This window comes from Pseudophryne corroboree, chromosome 4 (genome assembly GCF_028390025.1).
Source record: "Pseudophryne corroboree isolate aPseCor3 chromosome 4, aPseCor3.hap2, whole genome shotgun sequence".
Lineage (NCBI taxonomy): Eukaryota > Metazoa > Chordata > Amphibia > Anura > Myobatrachidae > Pseudophryne > Pseudophryne corroboree.
The window spans coordinates 473997424-474019967 of NC_086447.1; the positions used below are offsets into that span (position 1 = coordinate 473997424).

Sequence of the window (22544 nt, forward strand, 5' to 3'; positions counted from 1 at the left end):
AGATAGATAGATAGATAGATAGATAGATAAGTATTAAAAACAGACTAGATCTTGTTTATAAGGAACAAAATGGCTGAGCCACATTGCAAAATCCTAAAATATTATATTTGTGTTGGTATTCATTTTTTCTGCCAAAGTTCTCATTTCTTCTGCCAAAGTTCTTCCGCCAAAGTTTGTTTATAAGGTGCCACAAGTTCTGCAGCACTGGAAAAGCATGGGACACTTAAATAAAACCAAATAAAAAAAATAGAAACTAAGATTCATGAATGTACAACTCAAGTCAGCACATTTGTACATTTTCAGAGCAGATACAGTCATACAGTTCAGAGCATGTGCAAATCGTACAAACATGTAATGATTATTCAGTAAGGGGAAAATGTACTAAAGCTTTGAAAATAGAGAATTGGTGATGTTGCCCATAGTAGACAGATGATATCTATAATTTCTCTATTGCCTTTTAGAAAATTAGAAACAGCCTCTGATTGGTTTCTATGGGCAACATCACTAATTTTCTGTTGTAGAAGCTTTAGTAGATTTACCCCTAAGAGAGCACAAATGATAGACAGTTACACATAGACAGACATATTGTAGGAAATAAGTTTCAGAAGGTCCTGTACATGAGAGATAATGAAATGATTTGTAAAAAAAGGCAGCAATTTTGTGAATGCTTCTTATTGTATATTGCTTAATCATGCAATGTTGCCTAGTTTTACATAGCAATTGAGTAGATTAGTTGTTTAGAGCAAAATGACTAAAATAAGATACGAATGTGAATAGGAGATTTTGTGGGGTATAAAAATATATGTAGTAATTTATAAACCTGTCATAGAGGCATAGAATCAAACCTATTTTACTAATTCCTTCTAACAAGTATCTACATTTTTCTTTAGAGATTTACAGTACTTATTGTTACAATTGCTTTAAATTCTTCTAACAAACTAATGAACAAACAAATTAACTGATTTAGGGATACATTTACAAACAATTGTATCTCATCCATGTTTGTCTGAGATTAAACATGAGTGAGATCAATCAGACATGGGTGCTTTTTCTTAAGTAAAACATGGGAATTTAATAAACATGAGATATGTGCAATGCTTCCCCCCAAGCATAAGAAGCCCCAGGCTCTTTGTGCCAGTCTAGTTAAAAAATATACAGGGAAAAAAATGTGTGAGGTGCCCCTCACTGGTGTATCTATAATGTATGCAGTGTGTGTGTGGTGCACACTGGCCCCTGAGTCCAGAGGGGGCCCCCAGCATACATGCTGAACCATTATTTAAATACTTACCCCTCTGAAGACCCATGCTGACATCAGCAGCACTGTGGAAACACCATGAAAATGGCACAGTGGCCAATTTCACAGTGTTCTACACATGCACAGTAGAGAAAACACAGGCTAAATAAGCCATTGTGCCATTTTCCAAGTGATCTGCACATGCACATTAGAGTCTGGCTCTCTAGTGCTCAGACTCTCCAGCGCTGCCAACAGAGAGGAAGGGGCCCAAATAAAGGAGGCAGTTCATGGGCCTCCAACTCTCTTAAAGTTCCCCTGGTCCCCCTGTATTTTAAGAACCAGCACTGCGCTCTTGGATTGGCCTTGGTTCTTAAAATATGGATGGGAAAAAATGTCAGGGTCCCCATATTTTTGGTTACAGTACTTGGCTCCAATAGCCAGGGAGGTAATGCTACAGCCAGGATACACACTTATATTGGTCCCCTGACCATAATATTAAATACCCTAACTAGTCAAATATGCATGGGTTTCTTGATGGAGTGGGGATGCCCCAATAAAGAGGTCCATCTCTCCAGCTATAGTACCTAAGGTCAGGGCTGAAGCTAGAGCTATCCCTGGCACCCCTGGGCAGTGGGTGCTGAGTTGATACTATACTAGTTTTGTTTGTTAAAAAATATTGTCTTTTACAGGAGGGACTATAGGTCCCAGCAAGCCTGCCATGCATGCTGTTACTTGTAGATCCACAAGTACCAGCATGCAGTTCATTAAGAGTCCCCCCATAATGGAAATATAAAAAGTACTCCCACACCATGATAGTAAAACTTTAATAATTACTTTTGCACACTTACAATCACACTACAATCCCTGCAGCCATTCACAGCCTTTTATCCAAGTAGGCTTCCACATAACTTGTAACAACAAAATTCCATACTCACCTATTTCTAGTGTAGATCAGGCACTCTTCAGTCCAAGTAAGCTTTCCAGGGGTTAAAAAAATAACAAACCACAAACCCGAACCAGATGGACATCAGGAAGTGTATGTGTTTGCACATACACTTCCTTTATGTGAATAAGCAGGATCTGAAAGAGTCCTGTCATTAGAAAAATTGGCAGCTAATCATAAGTCACCTCTGTAAAAGATGCCTTGTGATTGGCTGAGAGCAGCTGCAATGTCAATTAAACCCATCACCATAAACTTCAATGGTGGGAAAGCACCATATATGGTCTCTATGTATGCTGTAAATGTGTTCCGCGTTGGATGACCAGGGTAACCCGTTTACTCTGCACTTTCTCGGGTTTGACCCTGGTTGCTACCCGGGTAGGATTCCCCTGTTTCTCGACCCAGGTTTTACTGAGGGATCCGTTTCCACTACCAAAAAATCCAGGTCGATGCACACCCCCTAAGTTGTTATCAAACCAAAACAGTTAGCAATTGGGCAACACCATATTGGTGGGACAGATGTAACGTGTGCAGAAAGCTTTAGATGGGTGTGTTATATAGTTTCCGTGTATGGTAAATACAGTACTGTCTGCATTATTTTTACACTGCAATTTAGATTTCAGTTTGAACACACCCCACCCAAATCAAACTCTTTCAGTACATGTTATATCTGCCCCACCTGCAGCATAGTTTTGCTCAATTGCTAACTTTTTGGGGTTTTCTAATGACTCTGAATAACCTCCTCTGTTATCTATATTGCTCTACAAACTATTTTTTTATGTAGTAAGGTACATAACTTTTTTCTGTAGTATAGAATCATCCATCATCCTGTACAAAAGTGAATGTAAGGCAGTTAGGCTGTACATTTAATTTATAAATTATTATTTCAATTAATATATGCATCCTTGTATTGTGAAATTTTTTTAAAACCAGCTTTTTATCTTAATATAATGATTTTTAATTACAGATTGGAACCTGGGACCCTTCTAGTGGCTTAAACATGACAGATAATCAGAAAGAAAAACCTGCAAATATAACAGATTCTCTATCTAATAGGTCTTTAATAGTTACTACAATACTGGTAAGATTGATTTTTGAGTAAGTTAGATATTACTTCATGTTGTTATATTTTATAGTAAGTGTACAAGAGAATCACACTCTTGACCTTCATTTACCTTTGAACACATTGTTTTGGGATGAGTATGACACCTGGGAAATTCCAGATTCTGATGTCATACTAATTGTATGCAAACACAGTTGCATATCTCCCAGAGGCAATGGAGATGCATGCCTCTAGGTTCCAAGCCCTGAAGAGGCACCTGCATGTACAGCAGCACATGTGTGGTTCACAGCAGGATCCAAATGTCACCAAAGCTCTTCCAACTGAGCTCTGCAGTGTACCTACTGCTGCTGCAGAGTTAATTGTCTCTGTCCCAGGAGACCTGCTAACACCTGCAATAGGGGACAGCCTGGTACCACTCAGCCAGTGTTGCAGGAAGGGATGGTGCATCCACCACTGCTGTTGGACTGTGAGATGGGAGCCACCAGTCAATGCTGATTCTGCAGGCGGCAGATAGCCGAATCTCGTGATTTTAACCTTGACCCACCAGCCATTGTAACACAGCATAGCTGGAGCCCTGCCAATTCACTGCAAGCTCTGGTCACTGTAGACCTGCTGAGAGTGCCAGCTACATAATTCTGGAAGTCATGCTTATATATTCTGTTTATCTAATTATACAATTTTACATTTCCAGATATTATGTTACATATTGTTATTTGGTTTATTTTACAACTTATCAATGGGTTTATATATAACAAGTTTCCCCATAACATAATGAAGAAAACTGCAATATTCTTTTCTTAGAAAGAGGGTTTATGATTTGCAACATAGAAGGAAGTTATGTACGTACGTACGTACGTACGTACGTACGTACGTACGTATAATTTGAATAATTTCGTATAAGTCAGGGATGGGGAACCTTCGGCCCTCCAGCTGTCATTGAACTACACATACCAGCATGCCTTGTTACAGTTTTGCTATTTGGCCATGCTAAAACTTTTACAGGGCATGCTGGGATGTGTAGTTCAACAACAGCTGGAGGACCGAAGGTTCCCCATCCCTGTTTTCAGTGATAGTTTAGTTGTTTGAGCAAGTTATAAGGAATGTTATTATTCTTTTCTGAGACCACAGAGCACTACATAAGTCATATCTCTTACATAAAATATGCTTTTTGTCATGGAAATTGATTCTCTTATATACTGTAAAGACACCACCAGAAAATGGAGAACGCTCTACAAAACTGAAGCAATGGGTGTAAGAGAAGTATTGAAAAAAGAATAAAAGACCATTTTTTAAAATTGTCAAATACAAATAGGTTAAATCACATTTGATTTTTTCAGTTTCTTCTTTCACTGGTACTTCTGACAAAGACACAAGTCAATGCAACAAACAGCTTACAATCAATAACTCTTTCTATTCATAACCATTCAAATACCACTATAAGTGTTAAAATGTATTGTTGAAGATGTGTAGCTTTTGTTTAAATGACCAGACTAACAGAAATGTATTTTATTTTTTCAACAGGAGGAACCTTATGTGATGTTTAAGAAATCTGATAAGCCCCTTTATGGAAAGGAGCGATTTGAAGGATTTTGTATTGACCTGCTTCAGAAATTATCTGAAATTCTTGGATTCAAATATGAAGTTAGATTAGTGGAGGATGGAAAATATGGAGTCAAGGATGATGCCACTCAACAATGGAATGGGATGGTTCGTGAACTTATGGACCATGTAAGTTTGTTATTTATGAATTTGTTTTATATTGTATTGATTAATACCTAGACGATTTACTTATTCAATTTAAAAATAAACTTTGTATTGTATTTGTATTTTGAGTAATAAATAGGTAACAATGGTTTTGGTTTACAAAAAAATCCTATATAATTTGCATTCCTATATTAAGACTATAAGATCATGGGGCATATGTAAAAGGTTTCGAGTTTGCCGGAGGTGCTGGATGCAGGTCAATCTTGGACATTTTTTTAAAGTGGCATCATTTTCAAGGCAAATCCATGCCTTGTAAATGTTTGCCACTTTTAAAAACATCAGAGATTGTCTGGCATCCCACCCCTCCTGCAAATGCCTACATATGTCCCCATATGTCTAATAAATGGTATTTGCAAGAACATTACTTTAATTAGATCATAGTAATTTTTTAAAGTGTGAAACTTTGTTTTTATTCAGAAGACAACATAGAAATATTTTACAACTGGCGAATTTTACCTATGGGCTGCAGGTAAAATCCACCACTGCAATGAGCTCAGTTGCTTTGTTGTGACTGGTAGTGACTTCCTATTGTAAGTCCTACCTGCCAGTCACCCACAGGATAGGCAGTCCCATTGGGAGGTGTTTCACTCTCTGACTGATTTTCAGCCTAATCAGTCATCTATGGGCTGAAGCCAATGTACAGGTAGTCCATAGAAGCTGGGGGGTTGCACATGCAAACTCAAGCAGCTGCCTATGTGCATGCACAAGTCCCTGGCGCCTTCCAAATCCATCATGTAGGCTCCAAAACCCGGCTGTCCAGGGGCCAGCCCTTTCCTCTCCCTCTAAAGCATAGGTAGTGGAGAGGTAGGTGCCACCACTGTGTCTTACTGACCTTACAAATATAACTACGGGGAGAGTAGTTTATTGATTATTTTACTAAAATATTTATTATGGTTGTCCGCAATTTCTTTGTTTGATTATATTTTTATGAGTTATTGTTAGTTCGTTTAATAACAGTATATGTTTAATTTTTCAATTATTTTAAGATTTGGAATTAGATAAATTACACTGTCCAAATTAGAGGAGAAAATTGATTAAAGGTCTACAAAATAGTACCGCTGAGAAATGGTTGAAATTATTTTGTTCACACAGCAGAAGATCTATTGAAATTGTTATGGCAGTTTACAAATATGTACAAGGTTTGCATAATGAGTATAGGCATAATTTACTGTCCTTAGGACTAATAAAAGATAACAATCCTAAAAGCTTTGTAGAATAAGTATCACAAAGTCAGTCTTCTAAAGAAAAGCATAGTAACAAAATATGTTCGTATGTTTGTAAGGTAAGAAGTGGTATAGTTACTGCATAATGTCATTTGCTTTAAGATATGTAATTTTCTAATGTAAAGAAATATATCTTTCTCTTTAATTATGCTTTACTAGTTTACTAGTTCACTGCTAGTGCTAGTTCACTGCTTTACTAGTACAGTAAGTGCATCAGTTTTACGAATACAAAATTTGGTTTTAATCAGTTTTTTATACATTATATAATAAAATTGTATTACTTAAATGCTACATGTAACAATATTGTAGAAAAGACAACTATACTTCCATAACTTAATAAGCATTGAATTCATATTTGTTTTAAATGGAAACTACTTTTTATTTATGGAATTATGGGGGGAATTCAACTTGGCACAATTTTTAATCCACAAAAAAGAGACTTTTTCACAAATTTTTCAATGCAATTTTATTTCTAGGCAATTCAATTAGTGCTCTTTTTTGTGCCTGAAAATGATTTATTTTTTATCATAACACATAAGTTCATGGAAATATGTATTTGTTTGCTGCCGTGAATGCGAAAACGGTCTTTTTCTCGTGATTTTTTTTCATAGCCTGCTGAGGTCCCCCAAATAATCCATGACAATTGCTGACTTTATGGGCAAATTATATAGTCCTGGGGGATCAATTAGTCTGTGGTAAATGACTGTGGCTAATTAAAACCCCACCTTATTATTTGTGTGAGTTCTAGAGTTTGCTAGGATTGTTACTTTGAAGTAATGTGAGGCAGTATTGCTAACCATTATACTGTACCAACATGCTTCTCTCATTCTAGAAATCTTGCAGGCTGCAGAATTTTCTCCAGTTTCATTCTAGATTTTTATAACCTTAAGCACTTGCCACCATAATTTAAAGTAGAGGTAGTGTTCTTGGGATTATACCAATGTGAGGCTTGCTAAATATTAGTCTCTTCCACCTAGCAAATTTTTCTTACATTTTTTTTTAGCAATAAAAGTAGTTGTTGGAGTAACATACTAATGCAGTTTCTCCCTCTAACTACACATTGAATAAAAATAATGTCAATTTTTTAACTTCCACATTGCTTAGAAAATCTAGTTTCTCATAATTTGTCTAATCTAAATATCAAGAAAAAAAGGCATTTGTTTCCCCCAGCACCCTGAATGATAACCATAACCAGATATAAATTCCACATAATAATAGAATTCAGAGATCTTCGTTACACATATTTGCGCAAATGTGTGAATAAGCCCCAAAGCTGTATCAAGGCGTCTCTGTATATTTGGGGTCCCTAGCGCTATATCTAGGTGCAGGGTGTGGCACCCCAAAACACCAGCATAAGCCAGAAAGCCCAGCGTAGCATACCAGTGAAAAAACTATAGTGTTAATAAATTAGTATTTAGGAAGCCGAAGCTATAGAGAAAGTGATACAAAAATGAAATGCAATTAAAATAGAGAAAAAGTGTTAAAAAATTAATAAGTGTAAAGTGTTAGTAGAATGTAAAGGTATGCCACACTAAGGCCATCCAGCTTAGCCAGTCCAGAGGCACCACACCTCACACCTCCATTACCCCAATCTGGGTCTAAGATTAACCAGCAATGAGCCACATGATAATGGCTCCTTACTATAATATGTCTAAGCTAAGAGCTACCTACCTTGGAGCAACCCCATAATGCTCCATGTGGCATGTCAGGGCCTGCACCTCCTCCTAATGCAGGAACCTCTCTGCCTCTCACAATAAACATATATATTGGTAGATGCTCAATTAGTTTAGTGATATCATTCAGGTGCTCAAAAGGGAGGGGTATTTCTAAGCAAGAAAAAAAGGCATTTGTTTCCCCCAGCACCCTGAATGATAACCGTAACCAGATATAAATTCCACATAATAATAGAATTCAGAGATCTTTGTTACACATATTTGCGCAAATGTGTGAATAAGCCCCAAAGCCGCATCAAGGCGTCTCTGTATATTTGGGGTCCCTAGCGCTATATCTAGGTGCAGGGTGTGGCACCCCAAAACACCAGCATAAGCCAGAAAGCCCAGCATAGCATACCAGTGAAAAAACTATAGTGTTAATAAATTAGTATTTAGGAAGCCGAAGCTATAGAGAAAGTGATACAAAAATGAAATGCAATTAAAATAAAGAAATAGTGTTAAAAAATTAATAAGTGAAAAGTGTTAGTAGAATGTAAAGGTATGCCACACTAAGGCCATCCAGCTGAGCCAGTCCAGAGGCACCACACCTCACACCTCCATTACCCCAATCTGGGTCTAAGATTAACCAGCAAGGAGCCACATGATAATGGCTCCTTACTACAATATGTCTAAGCTAAGAGCTACCTACCTTGGAGCAACCCCATAATGCTCCATGTGGCATGTCAGGGCCTGCACCTCCTCCTAATGCATGAACCTCTCTGCCTTTCACATCAAAAATAGATATTGGTAGATGCTCAATTACCTTAGTGATATCATTCAGGTGCTCGAAAGGGAGGGGTATTTCTAAGCAAGAAAAAAGGCATTTGTTTCCCCCAGCACCCTGAATGATAACCGTAACCAGATATAAATTACACATAATAATAGAATTCAGAGATCTTCGTTACACATATTTGCAGCTTTGGGGCTTATTCACACATTTGCGCAAATATGTGTAATGAAGATCTCTGAATTCTATTATTATGTGGAATTTATATCTGGTTACGGTTATCATTCAGGGTGCTGGGGGAAAGAAATGCCTTTATTTCTTGCTTAGAAATACCCCTCCCTTTCGAGCACCTGAATGATATCACTAAGTTAATTGAGCATCTACCAATATCTATGTTTGTTGTGAGAGGCAGAGAGGTTCCTGCATTAGGAGGAGGTGCAGGCCCTGACATGCCACATGGAGCATTATGGGGTTGCTCCAAGGTAAGTAGCTCTTAGCTTAGACATATTGTAGTAAGGAGCCATTATCATGTGGCTCCTTGCTGGTCAATCTTAGACCCAGATTGGGGTAATGGAGGTGTGAGGTGTGGTGCCTCTGGACTGGCTGAGCTGGATGGCCTTAGTGTGGCATACCTTTACATTCTACTTACACTTTTCACTTAATAATTTTTTAACACTATTTCTCTATTTTAATTGCATTTCATTTTTGTATCACTTTCTCTATAGCTTCGGCTTCTTAAATACTAATTTATTAACACTAACGTTTTTTCACTGGTATGCTACGCTGGGCTTTCTGGCTTATGCTGGTGTTTTGGGGTGCCACACCCTGCACCTAGATATAGCTCTAGGGACCCCAAATATACAGAGACGCCTTGATGCGGCTTTGGGGCTTATTCACACATTTGCGCAAATATGTGTAACGAAGATCTCTGAATTCTATTATTATGTGGAATTTATATCTGGTTACGGTTATCATTCAGGGTTCTAGGGGAAACAAATGCCTTTTTTTCTTGCTTAGAAATACCCCTCCCTTTTGAGCACCTTAATGATATCACTAAGCTAATTGAGCATCTACCAATATATATAATCTAAATATCAAGCATTGAAAATAAGTATGTATCCCTGAGAGGGAAGTCGTAATTTAAAATGTAAGTTGAACTGCACTCATATTTATAGTTTTACGTTTAATATGTTTGCTTTTAAAAGAAAAAAATGAAGAATTAATGTATTTCTCCAGGCATATTGATTTCATAGAGTAAGTTTAATGATGCTCTGCATAATTTTACAAAAGTCTAGTTGATAGTTCTATCCTTAATGTTTTTTAAACAGCTTTTTATATCCTATATCCTAAAAGATAGATTGTGACTTAGCTCAAATTAAATATGCATTTCTACCAAATATTATTATCTATTATAGTTCAGTAGTTACAATGCTAAAAGAAATGACTTACCTGATCCATAACATCCTTAAATTCAAGCATACAGTAGCAACATTAATTGTAGTTGAACTGAACCTTCATCTCAATCATTTGCTATCTTAAACCATTGATACTTCTGTATTAACCTGGCAACATATGTTATATATGTTTTCACTACTTACTGTAATATTTCAGACAGCAAGCTTTTATTGTGCGCAGATAAATAAGGGAATATATTTAAGTCTTAGTAAACTACATTTCAGCTGTTCAGGCAATTAATAAATTAGAATATGTAGCCACAGACTGTATAGCGTCATTGTGTTAGTTCTGCATGTTATACTGTAAGTTATTGACAAATCTATTCCTACTGCACATTAGTGCAAAATTAAATCATAATCTGTGGACAGACTACTTGAAGAATAAATGATATTAGCATTAGAGATGTGTGGTTTGGTTTTCCTGAAAAAAACCCACAGCTGAACTTAGGGGTTCCGAGTCAAATTGATTCGCAGTTCAGACTAACTTTGCAGTTGCAATTGGAACTGAGTTCTGGCTTGGGTTTGCTGTCAGTTCAAAACTTGGATTTTAAAAGCTAAACTCTGGTTTTGGATTGCATGTAAACAGGTCAAAATTACATGATTTTAGCTGTTTTATTGATTTTTATCATATTTTTATTAATCAATGTTTATCAAGATTTTATTGATGTTCAAGGAATACACAGGTGACCTAGAAACCAAATAAGAATCACAATACTTGAGGGTGGATTTGCCAAAAACAAAATGCAATGATGAATTATAAACAAAACCAAAACACGGGGGTCCACGCACATCTGTATTTGCCAGCTATCTCTCTTATGGAATGGCGAATACTGTATATATATATATATATATATATATATATATAAATGTCTAAGTATTACTAGAAGATTCCTAATCTCTACACTGAATGTAACAGCAATGTCCTGTACAGTGAGTTAATTACCTTCCAATGATGACCTGAATGATCACTGCTGCTGGAGCTCATCTGTGTCATAGAAACAGGGTTGGTCTGCACTGGTAATGTTCTTATGCATTTCAGTAGCAGAGAGCCAGAGTTAAAGAGCAGAGACAAAGTATAACCTCTAGGATGTGGCAGTTTCATCAGAGGAATATTCCATGGGTTTTCTCAATACTTTCTGTATTCCATGGGTTTCCCCAATTAATTTCTTTATTCCATGGGTTTGCCCAATTGGTTTCTTTACACATATCAGCCTTTTAGATGTATCAATTGTCATCAAATGATTTTAACTTTCTTTGGTATTTTTGGAATATAGCACAAAAAGGATAATATATTATCAGAGAGCGCATATAGTTTTATATCCAATTTATTACATAAAACATAAAAATATATATAATTATAAACACATGTACACATAAAAATAAAAATAAAAGGTAAAAACTCCCCCTACTGCAGCAGGTAAAACCTTAATAATTGGACACTTCCACCACATCCAGATTAATAATTCGCAGTAAGGAATAGTCCTGAAGTAAAGTCCAGATCAAGGTGTCAGTCCTGGAATAAAGGAACAACTATTGGAATTAATCGTTTTGGTGCAGCTGTGAGCATTTGCACATGCTCTCTGAGATCCCTGTATATAAAAGCCGGGCGGCCGGCTTTCAACTCCCGCTAATTAGAGCCGCAAAGCGGCCAGGTGTATTTGCTGTTGAACTTTAGTGTCCGTACATACATACAAGGCTTGTATGTCTACTACCGCTGTGCTTAGGGCCAAATAGCAAAATGTCCACTTTACTCACGGCCAGTAGCGTGCTTGCTTGTCATCTGTGGACGGCCACCGTTATCGATAGCTGTCACAGTCGGGAGATGGCACTTTTCATTTCCTTAGTGCGGGATACACCGGAGGATCTCATAAGATGATCAGCTTCCAAAAAACAGTTGTAAGGATGTTGGTAAGTAGGTACCGCTGAAATGTAGGAGGGCATCAGTGAAGAATAAGCCCCAGTGCTTACGTGTTTCTCCGCTATTGTAAGTATGCGGTTTCGTCAGAGGATGAAGAGGGGCTGTCCTGCATGATATTTAAACTCCAGGGAACCAATCGCATTGTGAATTACTTGCATAGTCACACCTGAGTAATCACTAATTAGATCTCACATGTGTTTAGATAACTTTTATAGCGACCAACATAATAAAAATCATAATCTTACATTATAAATATAAATAGACATGGTGGACTTATTATATAACAGAAATATAATCAAAAATTGGTTACAACGATTTGTAAATCTTCTGAAAGTCGGAAGACAAAGGTGATGGCACACACACAATAATTATAATCAAGGATAGCAAATCCATAAAACCTCCTAACCCTTGCATAGCTTCCACTATAGTCTAGTGGTATAATGCTCTGCACCACTACACACACAGTCACAGGTTCAATTCCCATCACAACCACATTAAACTTTAAGTCTTTCCTTATGGAAGCCCTAACCGAGGGAGCAATTACCAAAGAGGAGTATCTGTTTCTTTTCAACCCGTATCCAGTTATCCCCACGTATTATCACCTCGTTAAAATCCACAAATCTTTGGTAGCACCCCCGGGGCGTCCCATTATATCTGGTGTTGGGTCCCTCACATCTAATCTGTCAGCATTTGTGGACTCCTACCTACAACCCCACGTCGTCGGGCTCCTGTCGTACATCAGGGATACCACTCACTTTCTCCATCTTGTGAGTGGCATTGAGTGGCACGAGAGCTATGTACTTTTGACTTGTGATGTCGAGTCTCTTTACACCAACATCCCCCATCAAGGAGGGGTGGAAGCCTGTCGCCGTTTTCTCGAACCCGTTGTGGGACTGTCGCCCAGACGACGTAGGTTTGTGTTGGAGTCCATGAATTTCATTTTATCACATAACTATTTTTTATTTAATTCAGTTTTATCTCCAAGTGCACGGTACCGCCATGGGCACCAAGTTCGCGCCGAGTTTTGCCAATCTGTACATGGGGCTCTTTGAAGACCAGTATATCTGGGGGGGGCCCTTCGGCGAGAATTTGGTGCTCTATGGTTGGTACATTGATGATCTTTTTATTATTTGGGATGGGGTCTCTAGTGTGTCTTCATTTCTTTCTTATCTTTACTCTAACACTTTTGGGCTTAAGTTTAGTCACTCTTGTCACCCTACTCAGATTAACTATCTCGATATTGCTCTCTCGGTTAGGGGTAACAAGTTGGTCACTAAGACCTATAAAAAGGAGGTCGACTGCAGCAGTTTTTTAAACTATGGCAGTTGTCATCACCACATATGGAAAGATAACATACCCATAGGACAGTATCTTAGAATGAAGCGCAATTGTACGGATGAAGAGGCATTTCGGGAACAATCTAAGGTTCTTACACGTGCATTTCTTGACCAGGAATAACCTAGGCAACTTTTAGAGGATTCCCTTGAAAAGGTGACCATGAGAGAGAGGAGTTCTCTCCTCTCCACGACCACCCATTTGGGAGCATCAAAGGAAAAACATGATAACAACCAGATTATGCCCTTTGTTACAAAATATAATACACATGCAGAGGATGTCAGGAAAATTATTAAAAAAAAATTTGGACTTCTTAAACTAGACAAAGTTCTTAACCCTTGCCTAGGAGATCCGGCAAGGGTAGTATTTCAAAAGGCTAGGAACTTAAAGAATCACCTATCTCCCAGCTTTTTTCAGGCCAATGCACAATCATTGGTCAAGAAGACTTGGTTAAATCAAATGGTGGGCTGTGGTAAGATTAATTGCATTACTTGTAAGATTATAATACATAGAAGCATTTGCTTCAAATCAACAGCACTTGGACTCGAATTTGGCATTGAGACCTTTATTAATTGTCAGCAGACATACGTCATTTACTTGATAAGTTGCGCTTGTGGTAAACAGTATGTGGGGAGGACGACTAGGAGCCTAAATACTAGGTTTCTCGAACACAGAAGAAATGTCCTAAAGAAGAATGTTCATCACAGCGTATCTAGACATGTAACCCATCAGCATGACGGCAATGTAGATCTGTTAAAGGTGCAAGGTATTGAGTCTGTGGCCCCTACTCCCAGAGGTGGCGACAGATTCAATACATTAAGCACTAGAGAAGCATTCTGGATTTTTAACCTAGGCACTCTGATGCCTGATGGTTTAAATGAAAATATGGAGATCAATAACATTAGATAACCTTCAAGTGTGAGTTACATAATTGGTTGCCTCCTTTCACCAACCATTTTTTTGTCCTCCTTCTCTTTTTTCCTATAACCTCCTTCCTTTTGTATACTCACCTAGTAGTGAGAAATGTTCAGGAGATTAATAGTGACAGGGATCCCAATATGGTGGTGTGACTGTTATACTGTTGGGTCCATTGCTACTAAATGAAATCTGAGAATCTAATCTAATATTTAGAAGTGTAATGTGAAATGAGAATTATCCCCTTTATCTTTCATCATTGCCACTTAGACACATTTGGTATATGTCATTTGACTATATTACATTTATTATATGTATACATATTTTTAAAGTAATTTATATACATTGATGAATAATAATACTAACAATAACGAAAATAATGATAATAACAAAGATTATTATTAGAGGTTGTGGTTTAATGTGGTTGTGATGGGAATTGAACCTGGGACCGTATGTGTAGTGGTGCAGAGCATTATACCACTAGACTATAGTGGAAGCTATGCAAGGGTTAGGAAGTTTTATGGATTTGCTGTCCTTGATTATAATTATTGTTTGTGTGCCATCACCTTTGTCTTCTGACTTTCAGAAGATTTACAAATCGTTGTAACCAATTTTTTATTATATATCTGTTATATAATAAGTCCACCATGTCTATTTATATTTATAATGTAAGATTATGATTTTTATTATGTTGGTCGCTATAAAAGTTATCTAAACACATGTGAGATCTAATTAGTGATTACTCAGGTGTGACTATGCAAGTAATTCACAATGCGATTGTTCCTCTGGAGTTTAAATATCATGCAGGACAGCCCCTCTTCATCCTCTGACAAAACCGCATACTTACAATAGCGGAGAAATGCGTAAGCACTGGGGCTTATTCTTCACTGATGCCCTCCTACATTTCAGCGGTACCTACTTACCAATATCCTTACAACAACTATTTTTCGGAAGCTGATCATCTTATGAGATCCTCCGGTGTATCCCGCACTAAGGAAAGGAAAAGTGCCATCTCCCGACTGTGACAGCTATCGATAACGGGGGCCGTCCACAGATGACAAGCAAGCACGCTACTGGCCATGAGTAAAGTGGACATTTTGCTATTTAGCCCTAAGGACAGCGGGAGTAGACATACAAGCCTTGTATGTATGTATGTACGGACACTAAAGTTCAACAGCAAATACACCTGGCCGCTTTGCGGCTCTAATTAGCGGGAGTTGAAAGCCGGCCGCCCGGCTTTTATATACGGGGATCTCAGAGAGCATGTGCAAATGCTCACAGCTGCACCAAAACGATTAATTCCAATAGTTGTTCCTTTATTCCAGGACTGACACCTTGATCTGGACTTTACTACAGGAGTATTCCTTACTGCGAATTATTAATCTGGATGTAGTGGAAGTGTCCAATTATTAAGGTTTTACCTGCTGCAGTAGGGGGAGTTTTTACCTTTTATTTTTATTTTTATTTTTATGTGTACATGTGTTTATAATTATATATATTTTTATTTTTTATGTAATAAATTGGATATAAAACTATATGCGCTCTCTGATAATATATTATCCTTTTTGTGCTGTTTTGTTGGTGGACAGGTCAGTACTGTCCAGTTGAGAGCTGCTTTTTTGATATAAACGACCAATTCTATTAGTCAGGTGGCCAGGAATATTTGTTTTTCTTTTTTGTAATATAGACTTCCAAGCCAAGTTCAGTGTCTTACATAAACTACGGCTTTATACACGGTATTCATAATAATAATAATAATAATAATAATAATAATAATAATAATTGATTAATGAACCACTACCTTCTAGTTAAATCAGTCTTATTATTTAATAAATGTATACATATAATCTTAGCTCAGTTGTATTTGCCTGCAAAATGTTACTAATTACCATTTGTACTAGGTGGAATCTTTATGACCACCAATATCTCCTCTTTTCTAGACTTATTTCTCACACTCATCACTACCCTGACCAAGGGGTGGTCTTCTGTTTGCTGGCAGTCGGGCTCCCGACGACCAGCATAACGGCTCTGGAATCCCGACCGCCAGCATACTGACATCTTTTCTACCTCTTAGGGGTCCACGACCCCCCTGGAGGGAGAATAGATAGAGTGATGCATGTAGCATGCCACCATGCCCACAGTGTGGCGAGCACAGCGAGCCCACAAGGGACTCATTTGCACTCACCCAGCTGTCGGTATGCCAGTGGATGGGATTCTGGCGCCTGTATGCTGGTCGACAGGAGCCTGGCTGCCGGCATACCCTACTACGCCCTGACCAAGATGTTTCCTTATATGCCCATTCCCTAACTACTGCGATTGACTCTGCTACCCACAAATGTTACCATAATTATTTTATGTTAACCACCCCTACATTGGCATTTTGCACTTACCTGCTTTATCCAAAAAGTGCTCTTACTCCGCAGTGGAACTTATGGAAGCCAATTCTTGGCATGCTTTATACCTATGTCATTTTCTATGTAAACTATTTTATCTTCCTTTTACCACTTTCAACTGCCCTGTCTCATTCTATGACCATGCCCACACTTCTGCATTGACGCTGCTGTCACCATCAATCTTTAATGTTCCCATCCTCAACCTTAACACTCTAATCTTACCCACTTTTTCCAAAAGTACTGTATCTCACTGCACTGAGCACCACTGGAGGAAGTTGTGCTCTCTGCCAAATTTTTCACTTCATGTTCATTCTCACATGCTATATCTTTGCTTTTTCACTGACTAAACAATTCTACTTCAAAGAACTTAGCTCCTCCCATATCCTCAACTCTCACAACCTCTTCACTGCTTTCAACTCCTTCCTCCCCCTTCCTTTTCCCTCCTCCCTTAGTGAACTCAATGTTGCCACCCACTTTATCACACGTATACTACTGTTACAGTATCCTATTTTCTTAACAGACTGAATTCCTGTAGCAGTATCACAGAGATATGACAACAGGTAAACACAACCAACAAGCAATTACACTTCTCACCTGTTTAGATGGCTTAAGGGTAAACACACCTAGATATGTGTGATAAGTGGTAGATACAAAGCCAGACTTTAACAACTCTAAGTAGCAGGAGGTTAGATACTGTCCAGAGAGTTCACAAGGTTAGACAGTCACAGTCTAAAGAGCCTTAAATTTATCCAGCAAGCAGAGAGTTAACACAAACAGAAGGACCAAAAGCAATTAAAACCAGGCAACTAAGGCATATTAAGGGGACTGACAAAAAGCAGATCTTGTAACAATCCAAATTTGGTAGAAGGTATTCACCACAACAGGCCAACAAGTACAGGCCTCTATCAGGGATTAACAGTCTGATGACATTTGGGCTTATAAAGGGGGTTGGCAATGGCTTCCATTTTCCAAAATGGAGGTGTGTTGCCACCATTGTGGGGGAGTGCTGAGGTCAGTAAGATGGAGATTTTTTGGCCTCTTTGTTGCATCTGCAATGGCCGGCTTGAGCAAGCACACAGTGATCAATGTCAAATATAATATATAGGACACAGCTCGGATAACTAATGCATTCAGATGGCATTAGACTCCTGCTGCATTACCATATTAGTGCTATCGCTGCTGCTTTCATGGATGCAGCAGTGATAGCTACTGTATATAGGGGGTCAATACGAGTTGATCGCTCGCTATGGATTTTTGCAGAGCAGCGATTATGGCAGAACGCGGCTAATCTGCCCATGCGTATGCTGCCCAATGCGCAGGCACATCGTACAAGTACAAAGAGCTTGGTGGTTTTGCACAGGTTCTTGCGACGCTTCCAGTTGCACTGGCGGACGCAAGGAGATTGACTGGAAGTGGGAGTTTCTGGGTGTCAAATGACCATTTTCTGGGAGTGTTTGGAAAAATGTAGGCATTGCCAGGCATTTACTGGGTGGGTATCTGATGTCAATACCGGGACCTTCGTCGCAGCAATCATCGCACAGAATGAGTAACTACAGGGCTGGTCTTGTTCTGCACAAAATATGTTTGCTGCCGCTCGGCTGCACAGGCATTCGCAGTCCTGCAAAGCAAAAATACACTCCCCCATGGGCTGTGACTATGCGTTTCCACGGCTGCTAAAAGTAGCTAGCGAGTGGTCAACTCGGAATGAGGGCCATGGGGCGTAATTCAAACCTGATCGCAGCAGCAAACTTTTTTTCCAATCAGCAAAACCATATGCACTGCAAGTGGGGCAGATATAACGTGTAGAGAGAGTTAGATTTGGATGGGGTGTTTTCAAACTAAAATCTAAATTGCAGTGTAAAAATTAAGCAGCCAGTATTTATCCTGCACAGAAACAATATAACCCACCCGAATCTAACTCTCTCTGCACATGTTATATCTGCCCCCCATGCAGTGTAAATGGTTTTGCTCATTAGAGAAAGATTTTGCTGCTGCGATCAGGTCTTAATTAGGCACATTATACACTTATCACATCATATCTTCCCTTTGTCTTCTGTACATAATCAGTGTTTGACTGGAGCATGAAAGGCCCACCGGGGGATTCGCAGTGGTAGGGGCCCATACTTAAGGGTATGGCCAGCCACCACAGAGGCTTGGCTAACATTTAGAGGAGCATCTCTGGATCCCTTGATAAATATATACAGTAAATACTGCTAGGTCATGCAAGATAATATACCAGGCTGATAACAGTAATGCACTATACGGTGGGCCCCTTATGCAGGGGGACCCACCGTGGGTTTCCCCTGTACCCCTGGGGCCAGAATGATCCTGTATATAATTATGTTAATAGCTCATTGCAGTTATGTAGCTATATCCATTTATATACCCTCTGTGCTTATGTATTTTATTGTCAGTATTATCTCCTTATATGCTGCTATGAAGCATTTTTATTATTATTATTATTATTATTAATAATAATAATAATAATAATAATAATAAATACTGAGCATCATGTATGCTTGCAAGTGATGTTTCTCCAAGTATAGTAGCCTTGAAAAGTTTCAGAGTTGCCAATGTGCCAAGAGCAATTGATTGAAATGCTGACAAAAGGCTTTCAAGCTTTTATGCTTGGACCCATGTACAGTAGTTCTTATAGTTGGAATATGGCAGTTTAGAAAAAGTTCAGCAGCAGGGAGTACAGTACATCACATGAATGAGTGTGAGTATCATGCTATTGATTCACACTTGGCATGTATTCGGCCAGACATGTCCTGATAAAAAAAAAGTGTCCTAGAAAGCAGAGTAAACTTTCTTTTCCATACAAACTTTGCACATACAATAATATAAACCTGACTGAATACAGTTCGGAGCATATATTCCCTGCATTCACAACTCCCAAACACAGTATTATGAAAGCACTGTTATAACCATGACTAGAGAAGCATTGGTATAAGAAACCTCCATTTAGGATGCAATTTAGGACTACAGGAGTGTTATTGATTACAGTAATGGCACAATGTTATTTGAATGGCAATTGTGAGAAACTGGCTGATGTGTGGAAAGGACATGGACTACAAGTCATCCTGTGATCGGAACAAATTGGCATTTTATATGGGGTGATGCAGTTTGGAATTCTGTGTAAGTGATGTAGACTAGCACAGTATGTGTGGGAGGCAAGGTATAACTTGTGTATGGGCGATAGTATATACTGTTTGTATACAGTATATTCAATATTTTGCTACAGGCTGTTATACAGTTACTGTGCATACATTACTGTGTGTATAATACTGATTAGTTTTGTGGTATGGTATATAAAATTTTGGCAAATTTTATGCTTTCCATTCTTAAGTAACTATGCTGTATGATGAGGAGACAATTAGAAAAGGTGAACCCACTACTTTTTTGCCATAGCACCTGACTGTTGGAAACATTCAGAGGTGCCCTCATGCACCTAGCCTCAATACACAATACAGCACAAGATAACGGCATGACTGAGCTGCTTTGAGAAGTGCAGCAGAACATGATATTCTCTATATTTTTCATCCTGTTCACATGGAAGATACAGCAAAACACCACTCATAGGGGGTAATTCTGAGTTGATCGCAGCAGGAACTTTGTTAGCAGTTGGGCAAAACCATGTGCACTACAGGGGAGGCAGATATAACATGTGCAGAGAGAGTTAGATTTGGGTGGATTATTTTTGTTTCTGTGCAGGGTAAATACTGGCTGCTTTATTTTTACACTGCAATTTAGATTGCAGATTGAACACACCCCACCCAAATGTAACTCTCTCTGCAAATGTTATATCTGCCCCCCCCTGCAGTGCACATGGTTTTGCCCAACTGCTAACAAAGTTCCTGCTGCGATCAGCTCAGAATTACCCCCATAGGGCCCAATTCAAGGTTGATTGCAAAACAACATTTTACTCTAATGGGCAAAATCATGTTGCACTGCAGGTGGAGTAGATATGACATGTGCAGAGAGAGTTAGATTTGGGTGAGTTATTTTGTTTCTGAGCAGGGTAAATACTGGCTGCTTTATTTTTATACTGCAATTTTGTTTTCAGTTTGAATACACCCTTCCCTCCCAAATCTAACTCTCTCTGCACATGTTATATCTGTCACACCTGCAGTGCACATGGGGGGTAATTCAAAGTTGATCGCAGCAGCAAATTTGTTAGCAATTGGGCAAAACTATGGGGGTCATTCCGAGTTGATCGCTCGCTAGCAGTTTTTAGCAGCCGTGCAAACGCATTGTTGCCACACACTGGGGAGTGTATTTTCACTGTGTAGAAGTGCAAACGCTTGTGCAGTAGATTGCCGACAAAATCTTATTGTGCAAAACAAGACCAGCCCTGTACTCTTCATGTGCGTTGATTCTAACGACAGGGGGACGGCTTTTGATGTCACACACCAGCCCAGCGAACGCGCAGGTGTTTTTCTGCCATTTTTCTAAGCACTCCCTGAAAATGGTCAGTTGACACCCAGAAACGCCCACTTCATGTCAAACTTCCTGCGTTCGGCCGTGCAGCAGGAATGATCGTTACACTCTGTGCAAACCCACGATGCTCATTGTACCCGTACGACACTCCTGCGCGTTGCGGTACATATGCATTTGCAGAGATTTGGGTGGGTTATTTTGTTTCTGTGCAGGGTAAACACTGCCTGCTTAATTTTTACACTGCAATTTAGATCTCAGTTTGAACACACCACACCCAAATCTAACTCTCTCTGCACATGTTATATCTGCCCCCTGCAGTGCACATGGTTTTGCCCAACTATTAAACAAATTTGCTGCTGCGATCAATTAATAATTAGGCCCATGGTTTTGCCCATTAGAGTAAAATGTTTTTCAATCAACCTTGAATTAGGCCCATAGTGTTCTAGAGATGCTGACAGGGCCAGTGCAAGATTTCTCATCACTTTAGGCAAAACTTCAGCCTACTGCCCCCCCTTCAAAACCACACACCAGTACTCAATTTCCAGGCCCTATGGTGAAAGTGTGGAGGTAGCATCTTAGAATTTCATAGACATTCAATAGCTGCTGTATGCATTAAGGTTAAAAAGGATGCATCTTTCAGAGCTATCCTAAATTTTGTGATAAGTAGACTCAGCACTGCCCCCACAGTTCCTGTTGTCCTATGCAGTTGCTGGCTGTTTGGATTCCTGGCGGTCAGGAGACTGACAACGGCATCCCGACATTCATTTGAATACCTCTTAGAATTTTGAATGATGTTTGTAGGAATTCTCCTTTTTTTTAGCAATTAGTGGCATTAGGATTGATGATATCTCTCTAGACATCTATGAGGTTGCTTGAGAGCAAGGGCGTAGCTACCATAGGTGCAGGCAGTTCAGCTGCTATGAGGCTTAGAGCTGAGAGTGGCCCACCTTCCCTGTCAAAGTTGCATGTGTTATATACATATTTTTTTGCCATTGGGTGGTACATAAGTGTCCTTTCAAACTTTTTCCTAGGGGCCTACAATATATCTAGGTATGCCCCTGGACTCACTGTACTGTGGTATAAAATTAACTGGAGAGCATTTTAATGCTATATAATATGAACCGGGGCACTGTAATGAGACACAATATGAATGGAATCAGGGGTACTGTGCAACATAATGTGTACTGGCAGCTCTGAAATGTGATATAGGGTAAACTTAAGCATTACTACAATTCATAAAAGAAACTAAGGCACTACTATGGGGCATAACATTAAATAAGGCTCTACTATGGTTCATAAAAAGAACTAGGGCACTATTATAGGACATAAAATTAACAACTGCTGCAGAGAAGTGTCTCTCCAGAAGATTGAATTTGAAGAGATGGCGGCCCCTTCAAATTGTTGCTATGGGGACCACAAAGTTCTC

At 38.9% G+C, this 22544-nt stretch overlaps 1 protein-coding gene across 1 annotated transcript in view; it reads left to right on the forward strand.

Moving 5' to 3' along the window:
• Positions 1-22544, forward strand: part of GRIK2 (glutamate ionotropic receptor kainate type subunit 2) — an 839395-nt gene that overhangs the window by 554364 nt on the left and 262487 nt on the right. Inside the window, exons 10-11 of the mRNA XM_063917041.1 lie at positions 3142-3255; positions 4759-4965. Coding sequence (XP_063773111.1) covers positions 3142-3255; positions 4759-4965 — 321 coding nt within the window. The remainder of the gene's footprint in view (positions 1-3141; positions 3256-4758; positions 4966-22544) is intronic.